At 47.7% G+C, this 22,684-nt stretch overlaps 1 protein-coding gene across 2 annotated transcripts in view; it reads left to right on the top strand.

Annotated features, from left to right (window-relative positions):
• Window positions 1-1,872: 1,872 nt before the first annotated feature.
• The window catches only part of GRIN2A (glutamate ionotropic receptor NMDA type subunit 2A), a 460,109-nt gene continuing 439,297 nt past the window's right edge, over window positions 1,873-22,684 (top strand). The window contains exons 1-3 of one of the 2 annotated variants that reach the window (XM_004373246.1): window positions 1,873-1,971; window positions 2,539-2,729; window positions 4,123-4,554. In XM_004373246.1, the coding sequence (XP_004373303.1) occupies window positions 4,141-4,554 (414 nt within the window). In that variant the 5' untranslated portion in view covers window positions 1,873-1,971; window positions 2,539-2,729; window positions 4,123-4,140. Of the gene's footprint in view, window positions 1,972-2,538; window positions 2,730-4,122; window positions 4,555-22,684 lie in introns of those variants that run through there. The other variant, XM_012554644.1, reaches the window with a different exon arrangement.

The following is a 22,684-nucleotide window of genomic DNA, read 5'->3' as shown; positions in this document are numbered from 1 at the left end:
CAGAACTGACTTATAGCAGAGTCTTCCAAAGCAAACCCATCCTAAGTTGGGGACTACCTGTAATTTTTAATCAGTTTCCTTTGAGAATAGAGCTATACAGAGCAGCATGATCAATAATTGGCTCATTTTAGTTCTCTGCTGTAGGCATGAGATGCTGATTGGTCTTTAACAACAGTGTTTGACTGACTCCAAGCAAGAAGTAACTTTAGTAGAGCACTTGAAGATAAATCAATTGGATTGAAAATAGCTGAAACAATTTGTCCCTTAAATCCAGACTATGTAGGTTATTTCAGTGACTTAATGATGTGACTGGTGAGCTGACCAGTTGGCAAACTGGACAGCAGCTGACTTGGGATTTTTCTTTTATTTTGGACATAGTGGCATAGCGGCTACATTACAAAAAGGTTTTCCATCTGCAACTCTTGAGTGGCAAAGTCCTGCTCGGTGCCCTAAGCTGTGTGGTGGGTTTAGCTTTGGGGCTATCATGGTCACATAGGCATAGTAAGTCTCTGCAGATGTTGTTGGGTGTCATCGAGTCTGTTTTCAACTCATAGCAACCCCATGTGACAAAGTAGAACTGCCCCGTAGGGTTTTCTAGCCAGTAATCTTTATGGGAGCAGATCCCTGCTCTTTGTCCTGCAGAGCTGCTGGGTGAGTTCGAATTGCCTACCTTTCTGTTAGCAGCAGTGTGCTCCTTACTCCACGTATGTAATGGAGTTCAAAGTATCTGACCCTAATGGTTCTCCACACCGGGGAGATGTCTGTATTGGTGGAGGTCCTCACTTGACAATGCGTTTCCTGCCCAGTTGCCAACCAAACCAGTCCACTTGCACCCAGGCAGCCCCCTGCTCTTTGGCTCACCCCGGCGGTAGCTCAAAAGTGGCAGCCTCAAGGCGACTTCTGTTTGATGTAACTTAGGAAACAAGAAGGAAGCAAGTGGGGGCTGAGATGTCTTCCCTTTTAGGATTCTGGCTCCCTGAGACTAGAGGAGTGAATTCCTGTATGGGGGTGGCAAGGCACCGGGAGAAGCATTGGAGCAGACTCTGTGTGTGCGTGTGTGTGTCGGCGCGCCTGTGCACGGAGGGGGTATTGCTGTACCCTGCGCGAGGCACTGGGGGAGGAGGAAGAGGTAGCAGAGATCTGAATGATTCTTCAGCCGCACCAGACACCGGGGAGCGGGCGGAGATCGTGGTTCTAGCACCGCGGACAGCGGTGCGCGCCGCTGCAGGCGCCCCCTCTGCCAGCCAGCCACCTAGCTTGGTCGTGTCGCCTCCGTGCGCTCCGCGAGCGGGTGACCGCGCTCTGCGCCGCCGCCGAGGGACTGCGGGGTCTGCCGTGGCCCGCCTCCGGGGAGGGCGGCTGCGGGTGGAGAGGGTTTCGCCCGCCGTAGCTCCAAGCATCTCCGGCTCGCGCGGGGGCTGCTGCGTCTCGCCCCCGGAGAACAAGTCCCTAAGTTGGCGTGGGGGGCGCCCTGCCTTCCTCTTCCTCTTTTTCGGAGACGACTGCAGCGGGAGCACGCTCCGGGAGCCGGGTTTTGCCAATGCTCTGAACGCAGGCGGCCAAGCGTTCTCTGGACTCCCGCTGGGAAGTGGGGAGTCTAACGCCCGGCGCCCAGCTGCGACCCGCCCAGAGGGAGCTGCCTTCCCCCGCCCGCGCTTTTCGTGGCCGGCGACCGCGGGGATCCCCGGCCATACGCGCGCGCACGCTCCCACACTCACTCACCACAGACTCGTCCCCACACAAGCCAGCCCGGAGCCGGGGCTGCGGAGAGGGCTCCCGGGCGCTCTCCGAGGACTGAGCAGCTCCTGTCCGGAGTGGGACAGGGAGCCGAGCTCGGGCTCCTGAAGGGAGGCGCCGGGAGCTTAGCCGGAGCATGGGGCCCGGCGCGCGCTGAGAGTCGTGGCCGCAGCCATCAGCCCTGGAGATGACCAGGAGCGGCCACTGCTGAGAACTATGTGGAGAGAGGCTGCGGTGAGTGCTGGCGCGGGACGCGCGGCCTGGGCGGACCCCTCGGAGTGGCGCAGGCCTGGATGGGAAGGGGCGGCAGGACGCCAAGAGGGTCGCTGCGTGGGAATGATCACACCTCCCTCGGGGATCCGGGACCGCGGGAGCCCTCGTCCTTCCCTCCCCCTCTCCTCCTGCCGGCTCATCGCAAACTCAGCCAGCGCCCCCCCATTCTTCCTCCTCCTTCTCTCCCTCTCCCCTGAGCTCAGCGGCTCCTGGCCGCACAACTCCCAGCAGCCGGCTCTGGGGAGGCGGTAGGGGGCGAGGGTGGAGGTGCCCAGTTAGCTTTACGTGGGTGGCCAACCTGGGGCTCCCGTTGTCCTGTGCGCCCCGGAGCGGAGCTCCTCATATCGGCCACAGGGTCTGAGGATCCGCACTGGGGGCATCTCTGGCACTGAGCTTCAGCACCCCCTCTCTGGCCGAGCCCCCTGGGTGCCCGGAGGGCTGTGCGCGTTGCAGACTGCAGCCTACCCCCAGTCCCTGCCCCCGCCTGTGGGCTGACCCTGCCTCTCCGTCTCTCCTCCGCCCCGGCAGAGCCCTGCTGCAGAGCCTCCGGCTGGGATAGCCGCCCCCCGTGGGGGCGATGCGGACAGCGCGGGACAGCCAGGGGAGCGCGCGGGGGCCGCAGCATGCGGGAACCCGCTAAACCCGGTGGCTGCTGAGGCGACCGAGATGCTCGTGCGCGCAGCGCGCCCCACTGCATCCTCGACCTTCTCTGGCTACAGGTACATCCCAGTAGGAGACCTGGGCTCGGCGGGCCAGGGAGGAGGGGTAGTGGGCTGGAGGGAGAGCGGGAGCATCAGTAGCGAGGCGCGGGAGGAACACCAGGGGGCGCTGCGGCTCCGCGCTCCGCGGCGCTCGCACCGAGAGCGCCGAGACGGGTGCGAGTTCGCCCCAACTTCCCCGGCTCCAGCAGCGCCCGGCCCGAAGGGCGCGCGCGCCTGTGCACGCGCGCACGCCTGTGCCGGCATTTGCAGGCAGGCGCGGCTGTACACCTGGCGCGGTAAATGTGTGTGCACCGCCTGAGGACGTGTGCGGACTCCGAATGGCCGTCGGCCTCGCTACGGCGGCCTGTGGCTGTGCGCAGAAATGCGCGCGTGCCTATGAGCGTGTGCAGCCCGCTGCCCACGTGCACCTAAGACTTGAGTACAGGGCCCGCAGTGGAAAGCCCGGGAAGGGCTGTACAGTCCATGTCGGCCTGAGGGCTTCTTGGGAGCCTACCTTTTCTCCCACGCATGTTCTTTGCCAGCTTCTAGGCGCTGGCCCGCAGGGGACGCGCCTCGTCTCTGGAATTCTGCATTGCACGCGGCGCGCGTGAGAGAGGGGGTGTGTGTGTGTGTGTGTGTGTGTGTGTGTGTGTGTGTGTGTGTTGCGCGTGTGTCCACGCGCGCGTGTAGGGGGCGGGTCCCGGGGCCCTTGCAGTTGAGTGGAAGCGCTACACCGCCCCTCTGCGCGGTGTGAGGCGGGCCCTAAGTTCTTCCAGGCACCGCGGAGCCAGGGGCCGCACCAGAGAGCGTCTTCACTTCCAAGCGCTTGGCGGGTAGGCTGCAGGAGAGGAGCTGGGTCTGCTGCGGGGACCGCGAGGAGCTAGGCCCGTGGCACGCCCCCAGGGGCTCGCAGGGGGCGGGGGTGGGAAGCTGCGCGCCGCCTCCGCAAGCCGGAGTTGGGCTGTAGTGCGCTCGCTCAGTGTGAGCAGGGGGCGGATCCGTAACTTGGTCTGCACTGGCGCGGGTGGCCGAGGGGGTGGGTGGAGGGCTTGCTCTGTGCGCTGGCGAGCTGGGTGGAGTTCCTGGCTCCCTTGGCGCTCAGGGGCTGGGATTAACAGCCAACCTGAGGGACGTGGTGGGAGCTGTGGGCAGAGTTGGGGATGGGGAGGAGCCTGGATGCTAGAATGGGTTTGGGGACACGGATGGGTTATTCACTAGGACTGGAGTTGTGGACAGAGTTGGAGGTGGGTTGAGGTGTGTGGGTGGTGTCGGGGATGAGGAATGGTGTCAGTGACACCCTCTGCCTGCTCTGAGAGTGAGCTCCACACCTGGCTCCTAGAGCGGGGGCGGGTCGGGAACCTCTTCCATCGAGGCACCTGGCTTATCGCGGCCCTGTCTCTACCTCCCGCAGGGACCGTAAGTGGCGACTATGGGCAGACTGGGCTGTTGGACCCTGCTGGTGCTGCCGGCCCTTTTGGTCTGGCGCGGCCCCGCGCCGGGCGCGGCGGCGGAGAAGGGGCCCCCGGCGCTGAATATCGCGGTGCTGCTGGGTCACAGCCACGACGTGACAGAGCGCGAGCTGCGGACCCTGTGGGGCCCCGAGCAGGCGGCGGGGCTGGCCCTGGACGTGAACGTGGTGGCGCTGCTGATGAACCGCACCGACCCCAAGAGCCTGATCACTCACGTGTGCGACCTTATGTCCGGGGCGAGCATCCACGGCCTGGTGTTCGGGGACGACACCGACCAGGAGGCCGTGGCCCAGATGCTGGATTTTATCTCCTCTCAGACTTTCATCCCTATTCTGGGCATCCACGGGGGCGCCTCCATGATCATGGCCGACAAGGTAAGGCGGGGAGGCGGTGGGCTGCCAGGCCCCTTGGGCCACCAAGATGGCGGTGACGGCAGGCCCTTGGGCACAGTTGGTGTCTGTCCCGATTTGAGGGGGATCTCACGACCCCTAGTCCTGGTAACAACCAAATCCTGCCTCCTCAACCGGGAAATGAACGGAAATGGCTTTTTGCTCTGGCTCTGGCTACAGGTGTGCCACGGAGCACGCGAAAGTATGCTTGGACGGGTGCGTGGAGATTTCCGGGTCGTACCCAGAGTTAAGTCTGGGTTACTAGAAAAATAAGGCTCATATTCCTATAATATCCATTTTACTTGGTTGCTTTGAGGGAAGATGCCCATTTTTTCCTCTTGTGGTAAGTGTTGGCACCTATTTACAAAATATTAAATGTGGTGGTGTTGTGGATAAAATGCGAAGTTTTTAGGGAAAGCGCAAAAGGGCAGAGAGATGTCAGGCTTCTGCTCCCCCAGACTCTGCAGCTAGGGGAGGGTGGGTTTGAGAAGCCCTGGGCTGGAGGAGGGCAGGAGGGACCCCTCTCCTCTGAGGGCGTGGGGGTAAGGGGCAAGGAGGATGTGACACCAGACTCAGCTGGCGGGAGGTTTTCCCTACCTGCTCCTTCCATGGGGCGGCGCTTCATGGTAGGGCTCCAGGCTTTGGGTTTAGGGGTTGGCTCCCAGCGGTGGGTTTGGGAATGAAGAAAGGTGTGTCCACATCTCTTGGCTTAGAATGAAAGGGGCGTTTTTTTGAACTCACTGGGAACACTGATTTGGAGAAGAAAGAGTTGAAGACTTGAGTGAGATGGAGATTTGGGCTGGAGTTGATGGAAGGAAGTTTGGAAGGGAGAAGCTAAGTGAGGAATGAGAAAAAGGGGAAGAATTGGAGATGTGGGTACACTGTGCCTCTCTATAACCCCAGGAGAGGATTGGGGGATGGGCGGGGGGCGGGGAGTACTGGTGTGCCTGGTCTCCAGCCCTGAGACCTTCTTGGAGAGAGTTCCTTAGACAGCAAGAGACATCCTAATGGAGTGAGCAGGCGTTAGAGCATTTTCCTTCTGCCGCTCCCAAAGCGCTTTCATATTCATCAAATCAGATTCTGCCTCTGCCTCAGCAGTCCCACGGGCTCCTTTGGGAACCATGTTAATTCTTTGAGGTCTCCCGGGCTGCAGCACACGCGGCTGAAGAACACAAGTGATGCAGTATCTTATTCAGCATTCATTTAAAGTGGTTTGCAGCTAGGAAAATTCCCAGTTTTGGGGGGCTTCTTTCTCAGTTGGAGAAAGTATCGGAAAGCTATGCCTGCCACCAATTTATAGGACAGGACCTTAGTGTTGACTAGACCAGTCTGTCACTTTCAGACGAGGTGACTGGGGCACAGGGAAGAGGCTTGGCCAAGACCACCCAGTGGGTGAAGGAACTACATCTCAGGTTTTCTGGCCCCAAGCTGGGATCTTCTTGTTGGGTGCTGTTGAGTTGATTGCGATTCATAGCGACCTTATGTGACAGAGTAGAATTGCCCCATAGGGTTTTCTTGGCTGTAATCTTTATGGAAAGGAACTCTGGTGGCGCAGTGGTTTTAAGTGCTCGGCAGCTAACCGAAAGATCAGCAGTTTGAAACAACTAGCTGCAGGAGAAAAATGTGGCAGTCTGCTTTCCATAAACCTTGGAAACCCCATGGGGTAGTTCTACTCTGTCCTGTAGGGTCGCTATGAGTCAGGATCGACTTGACAGCAGCGGGTTTTATTTAATCTTTAGGGAAGCAGATCACCAGGTGTTTCTCCTGCAGAGCTGCTGGATGAGTTCAAATTGCCAGCCTTTTAGTTAGCAGCAGAGCGCGTAACCATAGCTCTTTGCCACGATCTTAACATTTCTCCAAAATAAGCCCATTCTTTAACTTTGTCCTCCCATCTTGAGGAGGGATAAGGAATTCATCTCATAGGAGACACTGAGTTGGAGAGCTTAGGAGTGGAATAACCTGCGGTAAGTCAGAGCAAAGAGGACCTGTGCATGAGGCGGGGCCAGCCTTCTGAGGAAGGAATAAAGAGAGAGAAGAGCTGCAGTTTCCAGCAGGGGTTTGGAGTGTCATTTTGTGTTCTAAATGCTACCATTGATCCCTCTTCCCTTCTGAAGTTTTAACTGAAGGAGCAACACACAAAAACTTTTTTTTTTCCAGTTGCTGTCAAGTCGATTCCGACTCATGGCAACCCAGTGTGCATCAGAGTAGAACTGTGTTCCTTAGGGTTTTCCAGGACTGAGTTTTTGGAAGTAGATTACCAGGCTTTTCTTCCGAGGCACCTCTGGGTAGACCTGAACTGCCAACTTTTCGGTTAGCAGCTGAGCTCGTTAACCGTTTGCACCATTCAGGGAAAAAATGGTCGTAGTAGTAGCTATTGTTGTTAGGTGCCATTGAGTTGATTTTCCACTCATAGCAACCCCATGTGACAGAGGAGAACTGCCCCATAGAGTTTTCTAGGCTGTAATCTTTATGGAAGCAGATCACTAGGTCTTTCTCCTGAGGAGCTGCTGGATGGGTTCAGACGGTCAGTCTTTCAGTTAGTAGTTGAAAGTGTTAACCGTTTGTACCATTCAGGGACTCCAAAAAATAGTAGCTGTACTAAAAGTGCAATTTCTGGTTAGGCGAGGGCTCAGCACAGCTGTTGGGGAAATCTGGTGAAAGCTGAATTGGAGAAGGTGGCTTGAGGTTTAGGCTGGGAGGTCCGAGTAGGCTTCTGGCTGTTGCACCTCTAAGCTGGCAGGCATGTGGCTCAGACTCTCACCTGACTTACTATCCTGTTGTGGGCAGAGAAGCAGGAACAGAGAGAGTTCATAGATGGGCACCCCTTGATTTGCAGTGATCCTGCCCTCTTAAGTGAATCCTGACCCCCTGATGCCAGGCTCTGACCAATTAGACTAGCGACTGCTGTGTCCTCGAAGGGTGCATTAGCAAGGGAGCTTTGAGAAGGCCAGGCAGTATGGGTGGAATCGTCCTTCTCTCCTACAGGGGTATGCTGTCTTATGGGGATACGGAAAAAAGTGTTACCCCACTTAAGAGTAAGGAAGAAAAAAACAATTGTGGAAATGCAAAGAGATGAGAAAGGACGGTTTTGGAGAAGTCAAGATTAGAGAGAGATTTAAGAGGTTATGGAGGGGAGAGGAACGAAAATGTCCATTGAATATCAAAAATGGTGAAGGGAAATGGATACTTTCCATTATCATTGGGGTTTTCAGAGTGGGTCTGGAAGAGATGGGCCTCTTCTGATGGAATTGTAATGGGCTAAGGCAAGGTGAAGGAGCTCTGGTGGGTTAACCTGCTCACTGAAAGGTTGATAGTTTGAACCCACCCAGCAACTCCTCGGGAGAAAGACCTGGCAGTGTGCTTCTGTAAAGATTTCAGCCTAGAAAACTCTATATGGGGTGATTCTGCTCTGTCACGTGGGGGTGCTATGAGTTGAAATCAACTCCACGGCGCCTAACAACCGCAGCAAGGCAAGATGACCAGGAATCAAAGAAGTCAGCGAGATACCTTTGGGGTGTGTGTTGGGCCTTCTGTGTGGAATGTGCAGGTGATGAGGAGAGGACTTGGGTTAAACCTGGCTGTGCTTAAAGTGGAGAGCGATGTCTGCGGTGTGAACACCGCTTTCTCCCATTAGTGACACACCTTGTTGACTTGTGCCTTTGCACCTGTTTCTTCTAGGGCTGAATGGTGAATGAGGTTATTTGGCTCCGAAGAAGCAGTCATGGGACATGTCTGAGTCTCCTCGCGTCTTGGGAGTGCCATAGTTGTTATGGCTACAAAGTTTGAATTGCCCCACACAGGCCTCTCGGCCTGTCTCTCTCTCCCTAAGATGACGTTGACCTGGTAAAGCCCAGCACACACTTGCATTGTTTTCCTTTCTAAATTGGTAAGGTGATACTGTCCCCATGGATAAGTTGTTGTTAGGTGCCATCAAGTTGATTTTGACACATAGAGTGACCCCATGTGACAGAGTAGAACTGCCCCATAGAGTTTTCTAGGCTGTAATCTTTGGTCTTTCTCCTGTGGAGCCGCTGGGTGAGTTCGAAGTGCACCTTTTAGTTAGCAGATGAGTGTTTACCCATTGTGCCACCAGGGCTCCTTCCATGGATAAGGGTAGTAGTTAATTTGATTATCAGTTAAAACACACACACACATTTTTACCTTTCCCTCAGTTTACTTGACCCTTAAAGAAAAGAACAAAGCCTTACTAATTGGAATAGTGTTATGTGGCAGACTTTTAGGGTATTAATTTAATTTACAATAGAGATGATATTTTTTCTTGTAGCAGTGGGTGGTCTTGCATATAATTAAGTTAGAAGTGAAAATAGTGCTCGATGTAGAGAAGCTTCTAATTTCTGTCTTGCTTTGGCTGTTTTGACCCACGCAGGTGAAATACACCCTGGTTGCAGTAACAGCCCCTAGTCAATCCAGCAAATGGCTTAGACCTTTATGTTTCTGCTCAGCATCCTTGTCCTCCCTGCTGCCCCCCTGCCTTCCTAACTCCTTTAATTCCTAACTGCTCCCTTGGAGAAAAGGCAAGGCTTAGATTTTAGTAGTATCTGTGGCAGTTACTATTTGAATTTTGCTTTATTTTTATATGTGTCTCCTCTGTTGTTGTGTGCCATGGAGTGATCCTATAGGACAGAGTAGAACTTCCCGCAGGGGGCTTTCTAGGCTGTAATCTTTGCGGGAGCAGATCAGCAGGTCTTTTCCCCCTGAGGAACCACAGGTAGGTTTGAACCACAGACCTTTTGGTTGGCAACTGAGTGCTTAACCTTTGTGCCACCAGGCTCCTTTTCATCTCCTCTGCTAGAGTGTAAGTCCCCTGAGGACAGACTTTTTTTAGGTGTGTTTATGTATATGTAAGGAGCCCCGGTTGCACAGTGGTTAAAGCGCTCGGCCACTAACCAAAAGGTAGGTGGTTCAAACACACCAGTGGCTCCGCAGGAAAAAGATGTGACAGTTCGCTTCTGTAAAGGTTTACAGCCTTGGAAATCCTATGGGGCAGTTCTACTTTGTCCTGTGGGGTTGCTATGAGTTGGAATTGACTCTGTGGTGCTCCTATGACTTTCTGTTGAATTGTCTAATTCTGAAATTTTATTGTTTATCTTCTGGATTTCTGATTGCTATCTCTCTGTGGATTCTTGCAGCCTGTTAAATTTGCCATTATGCCCTTTTCTCATCTTCGTAAGTTCCTGTCTTGCTTTGTGTGTGTGTTCCTTGGCTTGGTCTGTGTTTTGTTTGATCTTCTTCCTGATCTCTTGAAGAGTTCTGCATATTAATCTTTTGTATTCTGCCTCCGGTAATTCCAAGAAATTCTCTTCCTGTGGAAAATTTCTTGATTCTCTATTTTGGGAGCTTGCTGAAGCCATCATGGTCTGCCTCTTTATGTGATTTGATATTGACTGTTATCTCCACGCCATCAATATAAGTTATAATATTTATTTATTTTATGTTTGCTTACTTTGTCCTAGCTTCTCGTTTTGTTTTGATATGCCCAAATAGGCTGCTCATGTGAGCTAGTTTGATTATTGGCGCCTTTGAAACTCTAACGTCCTGTCACCAGGTGGTTAGATCTGTTACTAAGTATGTGAGCACAGGATTCTGTTTACTTTTCTTGTATGGATTCAGCTCAGGTGACTACGTAGTCGGTCACCAAGTGTGTGGTGCAGGCTCTCACCTACAGGCCTAGACTGGCATGGGTGATTGGTGTAGGGTCAGGCATCTAGCTGTAGTAGGGGGTCATGCGCTGAGTAAGGCAGGGGGCTGACGGCTGCCCCTGAGTGTCTGGGAGGAAAGTGTCTCCCTGTTCCCTAGAGCGCGTAGATGGGTGGGTTTTGCAGCTGGACTTTGAGCACCCAGTGCTGTTGTCGGTAAGGACTAGGGGTCACCACTTATTCTTGGACCCCTGTCACAGGTGGCTAGGTGGCATGGGTGGAGCCACTAGTCCTTGGGCCCCTGATGTAGGTAGGTGAAGACCCTGCTTAATGGGCAGAGCAGTGTCAAATGTCATGAACCTGCCACTTCACAGCTGAAACAGTTGAAGTTAGGTATATACCCTATTGTACTGTGGTAGCGAGGGCCTACGCCGTTGAAATGGGCCCACACAAGCCTATGCAGGGGTGAAAGGTGGTGCGGATTTGGGTCCTAGCCTCTTTGTGGCACAGACAGGAGCCTCCTTTTGGCGATGACTCTTTGTAGATGGTGTACGTGTTCCAGCCCCTTCACAAATAGCAGCACGGTTCTAGGTCCAGCTCTGTCCGCATACCCATGGGTGGATGTTGAGACCTCTGTTCCCATGACTCATATTGGACCCATTCCCCATGGATCATGTGGCCTCGATTCGTACTTGAAATTGTAGACTTTCAAGTTCTTATTTGTTTATTCTTAGGGAGACATCTCTGTTTTTGATCTATGATTTCCTTCTCTTATTTCCAAGCAGTACTATGTAAATTTTAAAATAACTAAAGATTTATCTGTAATTTCTATGTCTTAGTAGCAGAAGAGAGAGGTTACTGAATATGTTTACTCTGATTTTGACTTAGTTATATTTTACAATCTGCTTTTATTTATTATTTTTTATGTTGATTATGTATTCTTGGACTTTTTCCTTATTATTAAATAGATGTCTCAAATATGATTCTTAATGGCTACAGAGTGTTCTGTTTAAACTACAATTATTTTAATTATTCCTCTGATTTTTACCTTGAACAGATTTCTTTCTTGTCTACATGTGGGTTCTTCCTTGGCACCCTGAACTGGCCCTGCCCTTTGCTTTTGTTACCTGGTAAATGTTTGTTGAATAAATGAATGAAGTCATTGGTTCCGAAGCCAGCTTGCTGCAGCTTCCGGATAAACATATTGCAGCATGGATCAGGGTTTTCCGCGAGGTGTTTGTTCCCTAAGTGCTGACTGATGTCATAGGTGTGTGCCAAACCTCCACTTCTCTCTAGTGGGCAGATAATTACTAGCCATCCTGGGGATTAACAAAAATTGGGGGGGGGGTTACATAAAAAAGGTCCCTGTTGCACCGCTGAGTAACAGCTCATCAGCACAAGGGGGAAGCTGGTGAGTTGGGTCCTGGCAGTTCTGGAGTTTGAACGTTAGTGACAGGCCCTCCCATGAAATGCTGGAGCGTCATGGAAAGGGCAGACATGCAGATCAGGATGTTGGTGGAGCCCACTCAGCTCCTGCTACAGAGGCATCAGGTTGTTCCTGAGAGTGGGGAGGCCTATCTTTAGCCTTACCATGAGGAATGTCAGATGCAAGCATCCACTCCTCCTCACATACGTCATTGTTGAGCAACAGGCATCACCCCGATCCCCCACAGGCATGACTAACGCTCCATATGGCCCTCGGGGGTCACTGGAAATCGCTTGGACCCTTACTAGCTGTGGTCTGGTGGGTTCGAAGGAAAATGCTAGTTTAGTAAACTGAGTGGGGAGGTGACAGAGAGAGGGAGAGAGAGGAAACAGGAGTAGAACTTTGGGTTTGTTCTAGAGAGTTGTTGGTGGCCTCTGATAGGGTCATCATGTAAATGAGAGGTGAAGTTATTAAATGGTGTGTTTTGTTTGTCCTGAAGCCCCTTCCCCTTTTATTTCTTTCAAATTTGAATTGGTTGCAAACATAAAAAAAAAAAAAAAAAATCCAAAATTTATACTTCTTTGGAAAAATCAGAAGGCCTGACACTACAGGGCCTTTTCCCCATGGCAGCAGATGGCTGGAGTTGACTAGGAGATCCTCTTTAGACAGGACACTGGGTCTTCCTTTCTTCAGTCCCCAACTTGCCCATTTCACTCATGTGACGTATTTGGTGCTGAAGACATTGGAGTTTGAGACTTCTTATATAAATGAAATAAATAGCTGGTCTTTGTGAAGAGGGCCTTTCTCTGGTCTGCTCCTTCTTTTCCAGGGGCCGTTCTCTGGAAAGGTCGCAAATCCAGGGCACCCATTCCTCCATGTCCCTGCAGTCCCCGCCATATCACTGATCGACTGTAGTATCTCTTGAACCCATGGCCTTAAATCTTCTCAAGACAGTACATCACGCGCCCACAGCCAGTCTATCCCAACTGGAAGATCCCAGTTGGAAAACCTTGAACAAAGAGCCTGAGGACTTGAATTCCATTTCCAAATGCCAGTATGACCTTGGGAAAGGCCGTTCACCTTTCTGAGCCTCATCTTCTCCTTCTGCAAAATGAGGGTTTGGGACTATATTATCTTTAAGGCCTCTTCCAGTTTGGACATTTTATGCTTCTTGGGGAAAAGACTGGCAAGAAATATGCCCAGATGTGAGCAGTGGTTATTTTTGGGTGGTGGGCTCATGGCTGTTTTAATCTTTTAAAAAATATCATTATAGCATGGTTAATGTGTTGGATCTTGAATTAGACTGCCTAGGCTTAAATTTAGGCTCCACTACCTACCAGCTGGGTAATCATGGGGAAGTTCCTTAATGTCTCTGAGCTCAGTGTCTTCATCTGTAAAATGGGAATAATAAAAGTACCCATTCATAGAATTGTGAGATTTAAATAAGTATACAAAGTACTAGCTAAGTGCTTGGCTCAAAACCAGTACTTATTACAGTAATTCTACTGTTATTGTGTATGCATTTTATAGTTTTTATTTTTATCCAGTGTACATGTACTTTTTAATAACAACAACAGCAGAAATGATTAAAGGTGATGTGGTGGTAAGAGGTTGTGTCCAGTGAGAAAGTGGGAGTGAATTCCACAGAACTCTCAGAGGTAGAGGGTCCAGCAGGAAATGATCCATATATATTTTTAAAATTTATTTTTTGTTGTTGTTGTTGTTGAGAATATACACAGCAGAACATACACCAATTGAACAGTTTCTACATGTACAATTCAGTGATGGGGATTATATTCTTCGAGCTGTGCAACCATTCTCACCCACCTTTTCAGAGTTATTCTTCCCCCAACGTAAACTCACTGTCCCCTAACATTCCTATCTAATCTTTTGAGTTGCTGTTGTTGATTTGATCCCAAATAGATAGTTCTTAAAAGAGCAAAATGCTCAAGGCAGACATTCTTTACTGGTTAAGCTAAACCATTTGTTGGCTTAAAGCAGACTTCAGGGGATATTTTTGGTTTAAGGTTTAAACATTCTCAGGGCAGTAGTTTCAGTAGTTTATCCAGCCTCGTTGGCTCTAGAAAGTCTGGATTCCATGAGAATTTTAAATTGTGTTCTGAATTTTCCCCCTTTTGGTCAGGATTCTTGTATAGAATATTTAATCGCAATGTTCAGTAATGGTAGCTGGCCACCATCCAGTTCTGGTCTCATGGTAAAGGAGGCAGGTGTTCACAGAGGCAATTGCCCAACATTCTGGAAATGATTCACATTTTATTTACTGGGGCAGCCATACTTTCCTTCGAATTCTTAGGACTTGCTGTGACCTTTATTCTAGCACACTGAAGCTTAAATGTGGCCAGTGTGAAAGTGACTATAAGAGGGGACAGCCTCGATGACCTTTGCAGTAAATGATTCCACCAGTTGGACCATATGTTTCCTAAAGGATGTAGTCATATACAGCTTTTCATTTTATTCTACCAAGGATTAAGTAACTCAGTGATAGCCTGGGGAACCTGGCAGCCAAAAAGACATTAGTTTAAAGAATCCCGGTTTCCAGATGAGGAAGGTTCAGAGAGTTGCAGTGATTTGTTCTGGATCACAGCGCTAGAATCTAGGTCTTTTAACTCTTATTCTTTTGCTCTCATTTTAATGCTTTCTCAAGTTAAGATTGTGAATCTGGTTAGATTTAGGCAAGGAGCTTGAATTCAAGAGGGACAACAGATTTTGATGTTAATATTTTGGTTGCCTTAGCTAAAATGATTAAGATGTTGGATGACAGAATTAAAATTTAAAAATGTCTTACCAGATGGAAATGGTAGACCTGTACTATAGATTGCACTTGAGGGTTTAAGAAGAATTTACACTATTGCAGAAAGGGGTATCTATGGCTTTCCAACTTACTTGGGAATGGTTTTTGCAACGCTTATAGACTGGTGGACTGTCTGCTGAATCTGGCTCAGAGATGTATTTTGTTTCACCAACACAAGATTTTAAAATGTTTGATTTTTAATGTCTTTAGATGGGGAATGCATTTTGAAGTTTCCCACAGACATCCTGATTTCCTTTTATTTTATATCTAGCTGTATTCACGCATGCTTTAACATTAGCATAAACGTTAATTGCATGGTCTCTGCAGGCATTTGAGATTGTGATCTCCGATTATAAGGTTTTTATTTGTTTGTTTGTTTGATGTTGACCAGAAGTTCAGTAAGTTCTAAGGAGTTACATGGCTCATAAAAAAGTGGAGGGACTTTTAAGTTACATTCTCAAAATATAATGTCCAGGTCAAGGGAGTTGATAGCCCCATTATACCTCTTCTGTTGTTAGGAGTGCTTTCAGCTGCAAGTAGCAGAATATTTGACCAATAGTGGTTCAGACCCATTTAGTTTTTTGTTTTACAAGGAGCTCCAGGTCTGGTTCGGTGACTCAGTAATGCATCAAGAACCGAGGTCCTTTCCATTCTCTACTTTACTTTTCTTAGCCGCTTGTTCTTCCTGGTCGCAAGATGGCTGCCTCTGCTCCAGACATCATATCTTCACATGTCAGCATTCAACATAGGAAGAAAAGGGAGAGCAAAGAGGCTTCCTTCAAGGATCTCTGTCCTTCTGTTAGAGTAGAAAATGTTTCCTAGAATCCTCACACTCCCAGTATACTTCCCCTTAAATCGCATTGGTCACATGCCCACTCTTAGAATAATCACTAGCAGACATTGCCAATTAAGATTCCTCTCTGAGAATGACTATTTGACACTTGAATAAAATTCATTCTGTTAGCAGGGAGGTAGGAGATATGGCTAAGTGCTGCAACTGATGATGTCTCTAGCAACACTAACACCATATCTGTAGGACTGTACTTAATTCTAGGGTAATAGTTCAAGAACAAAGTCCCTGAGTGGTGCAAATGGTTAAACAATGGACTACTAACTGAAAGGTTGGAGGTTCAAACCCACTTAGAAGACCTGGTGATTTGCTTCTGAAAGGTGACAGCCTTGAAAGCCCTATGGAGCAGTTCTACTCTGCACACATGAGGTCTCTATGAGTCCGAATTGACTTGATGACAGCTAATGACAACAAAAATATTTAAAGTAGATATTTAGAAACCCATTAAGTTGATACTTAGAATTTAGAGACACTTTATGTTTCTAACTGAATATTAAAAATTGTTATCTGAAATTTAAAAAAAAAAACAAAAACAAGATGGATGTTGACAAACTGTAATGTGTCCAGAAAAAGGGCCTCTGGATTGGGCAGGATCAAAATAAAATATGATGAGTCTTAGAAGAAATAGTTAGGGGAGTTCAGCCTGGAGAAGAGAAATTTCAGATGGGAAATCGCAAGCTGTTATGGAGTAGAAGCTTAGTCTTCGTCTTTTTGCGGTTGTTTGTTTTGTTTGACCTGGGGACAGAATCCAGGCCAGAGCGTGAAATTCTAAGGAGGAGAGTTTCAGCTCAGTGTGAGGAATGGTGTTGTTTTTAGGTGCTGTGGAGTCGACTGCAACTCATAAGAACCCTCAGAGGCGTGTCTACGGAAAACAGCGCCTATGGCAATTAGTTTTAAATTGCGGAATAATGATCTGTCACAGCTGGTGATGGAAACCACCATGGCCAATAGAAACGGCTCACTGATGTGCGCTCAGACACCCCTGCCACCAAGTGGCGCCCAGGGCACTGCCATACCTGCCGTACCTTAAAGAAATGCCTCTGCGTGACCAGAGCAAAACGTTGCCTGGTCCTCACCCTCCTCGCAATAGCAGGTATGTTTGAGCCCATAAGCCTCGGCAGTTAGGTCTCTAGTATTAGACTGCAGCGTCTCATAGGATAGCAAGTGTCTGTCTGATACGACAGAACTGAGAGCGACTGGCCGTCTGTCCGGAATGGTGTGGAGAGTTGGACTCGCAGGCAAGGTTGGATTGGGTCACGTCTGAGGTCCTTTCTTACTCAGAGACTGCGCCTGTCAAATCCTTGATGGTATTTTTTTTGAATCCCTAAACCCTGGTGCTTTAGGCCCTTGGATTTGGCTGAAAACCAAAACCCTTTCTTTCGCCAAGCATGTGAGTAATTCAGTATAAATTTGCCTTGCATGGAGGAGGAATTTATGATCCCTGCATCATCACCCCAAATCCCCAAAGGACTTTACATCATCCTGAAGGGTAGACGATATTTGAAAAGCAGGAACCTATATATGTATCAACTCACGCACACACGTACATAAATATAAACATAAGTGGGTCATCCAGCGTCATATTTAACTAGTGGAAATGTTTTTGGCTAAGAAGCACATCTACAGAAGACAATGTTTAGAATAATTGCACATGATCTCAATACGGGGTATTCTGATAATTGCATCCGGTTAATAATTATTACGTATTAAAGTATGTTCTTATTTTTACATGGTTCAGAAAGATACAGCCATACCCCTCTCTGATTTTTTAGTTGTCAGATGATTTTTTTTTTATGAGTTGTACTCCTCTGTGTTTTGAACATTTGCTTATAGCAGGAACTGCTCTGGGTGCTATTCCATTGTTTATCTACTCCTCCTGTTTTCCCTCTACTTCCCCAAGGAAAAACAAATCCTGAAATTGCTTTCCAAATGCTTGATATTTCTATTCAGATTTTATAACATGTCATATGATGCAAATGTATATGTTCTTTCAAATTACTTAATTTATTTTGAAAAGATGATCTTACACAGAGTTTTAAAAAAATCCAAATAATACAAACAAAGCATTCAGGGAAAGACTGTTTGCTCAGTTAAGCCACTGCAGGCCCTCTCCTCCTCTCCACGGAGGTGAACATGTTACCCGTGTGAAGAGTCAAAAATATCCATTGGCATGACAGTTTATTTCCATTTGCAGTTTTTGCTAAAGTTGGTCTGTTACAAGGATCTTTATTTATTTTTTTTTAATCTCAACCTCGTAATGTGTTTGTCACTTAAAAGAAGTTTATCATTTTCCATTGGTACCTAACTGTGCCTGTTTTGCCAAAATAAAAGAAAAACTCACTGTAGCATATAAATCGGGACTTCTGAAAATTATTGGTACCTCCAGCTTAGGCCCACATACTCACCCAAGACATTTAAGGTAATTTGGGGGTGATCTAAGGGAGTCATGGACCACTTTATGAATCAGTGTGGACGATGGGCCCTCCCCAGAAGGGTGCATGCCCATAGCATGCATTCAGTATTATGTGCCATTTCAGGGGTTCACAGACTCTGTGAAAGCCATTTATAAACCTCCTTGGAGTAGACTGATTTATTGGTTTATCGATATGTTCATTCTTCAAACATTAATTGAGCCTATACCCTGGGCCAAAATGTTCTATAGATACATCTGTAGTCAAGTTACTTGCTTTGATGTAACTCAGAACCTAGTTGGCAGAGACTTGGAGTTAAATCCAGTGCGATTAACCCCAGTTAAACCCATAGTTAAATCCATCTGTATCTGGGGTGGTTTAGGGGGACATAAGGAGCCCTGGTGGCACAGTGGTTAAACACTCAGCTGCCAACCAGAAGGTTGGTGTTTTTCAAACCCACCACTCACTCCATAGGGGAAGGATGTGGCAATCTGCCTCAGTAAAGATTTACAGCCTGGGAAGCCAATGGGGGCAGTTCTACTCTGTCCTATACGGTGGCTGTGAGTTGGAATTGGCTCAATGGTACACAACAACACAGGGGGCCAAGGTAGGGGCTCCCAGCTCCACCGCTGCCTATCTGTGAGACCTCTTGCAAATGATTTCACTCCTCTGAGCCTCAGTTTCCACATCTGTAGATGGGATGATCATTTCTAACATGCAGAATTAAAGATAATGTATACAAAGCTCCCAGTACGGTGCATATAACCAGTTAAAACCAGCTGCCGCCGAGTCGACTTCGACTCATGGTGACCCCATGTGCATCAGAGTACAACTGTGCTCCATAGGGTTTTCAGTGGCTGATTTTTTGGAAGTAGATTGCCAGGCCTTTCTTCCAGTGTGTGTCTGGATGGACTGAACTGTCAACCTTTTGATTAGCAGCTGAACGCATTAACCGTTCACACCACCTATGGGCTCTAATCACAGGGGTCCTTAAATGTGGGAGAAGGAGGCAGAAAAGTCAGTGTGGGGATGAGGCGGGTATTCATCAGAGAAGGTGCCTGTCTTAGTTATCTAGCGCTGCTATAATAGAAATACCAAAACTGGATGGCTTTAACAAAGAAAAATTTATTCTCTCACAGTCCAGTAGGCTAGAAGTCTGAATTCAGGGCGCTGGCTCCAGGGGAAGGCTTTCTCTGTCTGCTCTTGAGGGAAGTCCTTGTCATCAGTCTTCCCTTGGTCTGGGAGCATCTCAGCGCAGGAACCGCAGGTGGTCTGCTCCCGGCACTGCTTTCTTAGTGGTATGAGGTCCGCCCACTCTATGCTTGCTTGCCTTTCCTTTTGTCTCTTGTAAGACAAAAGGTGGTGCAGGCCACACCCCAGGGAAACTCCGTTTACGTTGGATGGGAAGTGACCTTAGTAAGGGTGTTACAATCCCACCCTAATTCACTTTAACATAATCTAATCTTGCCTCATTAACTACAGGCAAAGATTAGGATTTATAACACATAGGAAAATTGTATCAATCACAAAATGGAGGACAACCATACAATACTGGGAATCATGGCCCAGCCAAATTGATACACACGTTTTTGGGGAGACATAATTCAATCCATGATAGTGCCCTGGAGTGCTGGGCCCTAGAGTTGAATTCGAGAACTCCTAATCTAGAGGAAGCTGGCGTCCTGTGTGTCTGGACTGTAGGGTCGCCATCTACCACGGCAGAGGACTACTGCTGAGTGGAGATTTCTGGCTCACAGAGGACCAGGAGTGAGGTTACAGGCAAAGCCTTTCCCTCTGTAACACGTTCCTCAAGGCTGCCAGGCTTGAGTGATGTAGAGTTCTCCTCTGGACAGCATTTCTCACAGTCAAAACACTGAGCTTTCTGCCGATTTCTGCTTTGTTGTCAACAAATGGCTGAACGTCTCCTGCTCTGTCTTGTCTCTTCCAAATCAGGGAATTCTAGCCAGAAAGAGTGAGTGGCATTTGAAACCCATATTGTCTTGCATGTCTGTAGTCTTAGAACTGAAAAAAAAAAACATTTTCCAGGCGGATTGTTTTAAAGCTGAGATATCCACGGAGCTGAGGAAATGCAGTGGTTGATGTGGGTGAAAGGGGCCAGAACCATGTGAGGAGGCTGTTGGGCTGTGGAAAATGACAGGCTGTTTGTGATTGTGCTGGGTGATGAATGTGGCTTCCACCAATGGAATTTTGAAAATGGCGGGCCATGGGTGAAGAAACAAAAGGTGCTTAAGCTTCATGGTCAAATTGCATTTAATTGCTGTTGGTTATGCCTTGGTTAATTGATATATATATACATATTTTTTCTTATTTTTTCCCTCCCTTCCTCTTTCCCTATTTGGCAGCATTAAAAGAAAAACTTCTATCATGGAAAATTTCAAGCACATGCAGAAATAGAATAGTATAATGAGCCCATATACCCATCACCCAGACTTGAACAATTATTGACATATGGCCATTCTTGTTTCGTCTGTAACCTCATCCATTCTCTTCCTCCCTCACTGGGTGATTTGAAAGCACATCCAAGACATCATTATATTTTCCCTGTAAATATGCCAGTATATATATATCACTAAAAGATAAGGACTTTAAGGACTGTTAAAACATAACCACAGCTATTATAATTTATGTTTCCTTTTTTTCAAATTATACAAGTAATCTAAAGAATGCACACTTTAGAGGATATGTGAGATTCAGAGAAGTATAAAGAAAATAAAAATCATCTTTAATCTCAGCAACTGCTATTAATATTTTGACATTATTTCCTTCTAGTCTTTTTTCTGTACCCTCATATACAAACACAAACCTATACATACTGATTATATAATCTCATATGTAACCTTTAATTTATGTCGCATTTTATCAGGAGCATTGCAGGTTATTTGTAGACATTTTTACCACCTTCACTTTCCCTTCTGTGAATACATTATGATTTACTTAATAATCCAGATTTTTTCGGATCTAAATATTGCTGTTAAAAAAATAACACCTTGGTGAACATTTGTGTAATGAAATGCCTCAGTTGCAGAGTATTGGTTTTGAGTAGATTCCTTTGACTGAGATTACTAGGTCACTGTGTATAAAGCATTTTAAGCTTCTTAATACACACTGTTAATTGGTTTCCAGAAAGACTGGACCAACAGACACTTCCAGTAGCCATATATTAAAAGTACCTTTGTCACCTCAGATTGAACAGTATCACTTAAAGCAAAACCTTTTCTATTTGGCCACATGAAAACCATTATCTCATTGTTTTAATTTGCATCTCTCTTATGACTACTGCCGTGGAGTATGTTTTAATTTAGTCACACTTTTGTATTCCCTAGGTGTTATACTCTTAACCTCTTTGATATTTCCCGTTGTGTAAATGGAAAACCTCAGAAAGTGACGGATTTCAATATGAAGTACAGCAAAATAATTTTAATTTCTAAAAAAGAATAAATATTTTGAAGCTTGGCAGGGATTCTATGATTATTCATTCTTAGTCACCAGGCATTGCTCAGCCATTGTATCTGTATTGACGTTTTTTCCAAGAACCACTTTAAAATATAAAAATTTGCAGCGGTAGAAAATCATTTTGTGGGGCTTGACTGTTGTGGTTTGCCAGGAGGCAAGGGGGAGATTCATGTCCTGGTGGGCCTGCGATAGCTGCTGTCACAGGCTTTGTGGTGAATGGTAGGTATGTGAAGCCATCATTTGTTCCTTTCTGTAGGAAAGCAAAGGCAGAGTGCGAGAAGGGATCTTGTATAGACGTCAGGGAACAGCCGTTCTCCGTTTCCGTGGGGGGTGGGCAATGGTATGAGTTTTAAACAGAAGTAAGTGGGATTTAGTTTTGGTGTTAACAGGTTATGGAGGTCGCTTAAAATATCTAATTACTAGTACAGCGTCCACCACCATCTGTCAGTTTGTTGTACTGTGGTGGCTTTTGTGTGGCTGCGAAGCTGGAAGTGATGCCACTGGTACTTAAGTGACCAACAGGGTCACCCGTGGTGGACAGGTTTCAGCGGAGCTTCCAGACTAGGACAGACGAGGAAGAAAGGCCTGAAGACGTACTTCTGAATATTAGCCAATGAAAACCCTGTGGATCACAACAAAACATTGTCCGACTTGCTTGCTTTGGCCAGATCATTAGGAGGGATCAATTGCTGGAGGAGGACATCATATTTAGTGAAACAGAGGGTGAGCAAAGGTGTGAGAGACCCTTGGTGAGATCTATTGGCATAGTAGCCTCAGTGTGGACTTAAACATGCTGGCGATCGTGAAGACGATAGAGGACTGGGTGGTGTTTCCTTCTGTTGTACATAGGGTCGCTATGAGTTGGAGTCAACACAATGGCATCCATCCATCCATCCATCTCAACATGGTCACTGACCAATCAGTGTAGACACCCCCTCGTAAGATCCTGGAGGCCCAGTTGTGCCAGGCATTAATCCTCTAGTCGCTGGTTGTGGGTAGATAGGAGTTCCTGAGGGAGGGGCTAGAGTGGCAAGGTGAACTTGAGGGCCCGGAAGGCTGTGACTATTCACAACAGAAGCCAAAGCATCCCAATATTTTAATAACCAGTGTGGTTGTACCAGTGTGCCTGAGCTGAACATTAGACTTGGGTGTTAGTGAGATCTCATTAGTCTTTTATGCCGAAACTTGTGCACTCAGCTTCTCTGGGAGCTGTCAAGAACAGGACGGATGGCTGTCTCCCCCGCCTCCATGTCAGCCTTTCCCTGAAAACAGGGAGGTGGGCTGGAAACATTTTGACATTCCCTTTCCTAAAACATGGAAATAGAAATGTGCTTCCTTCTAACCCTCCACCTTCTGAACCCAGGGCTTTTCCTCCCCCCTTTTGTGAGTTAATTTTCCAACCATACTCCATAAACGTGTCTGCTCCTCAGGAAAAGAGGCAGACATGGGAGCTGAAGCCAGCTTCTGCTTCCCCCACTCCCTCCT

Source organism: Trichechus manatus, unplaced genomic scaffold (genome assembly GCF_000243295.1).
Source record: "Trichechus manatus latirostris isolate Lorelei unplaced genomic scaffold, TriManLat1.0 scaffold00024, whole genome shotgun sequence".
Classification (NCBI taxonomy): Eukaryota; Metazoa; Chordata; class Mammalia; order Sirenia; family Trichechidae; genus Trichechus; species Trichechus manatus.
Note: the sequence above shows the minus strand (reverse complement) of the source record. Positions and strands in the feature narration are given on the sequence as shown.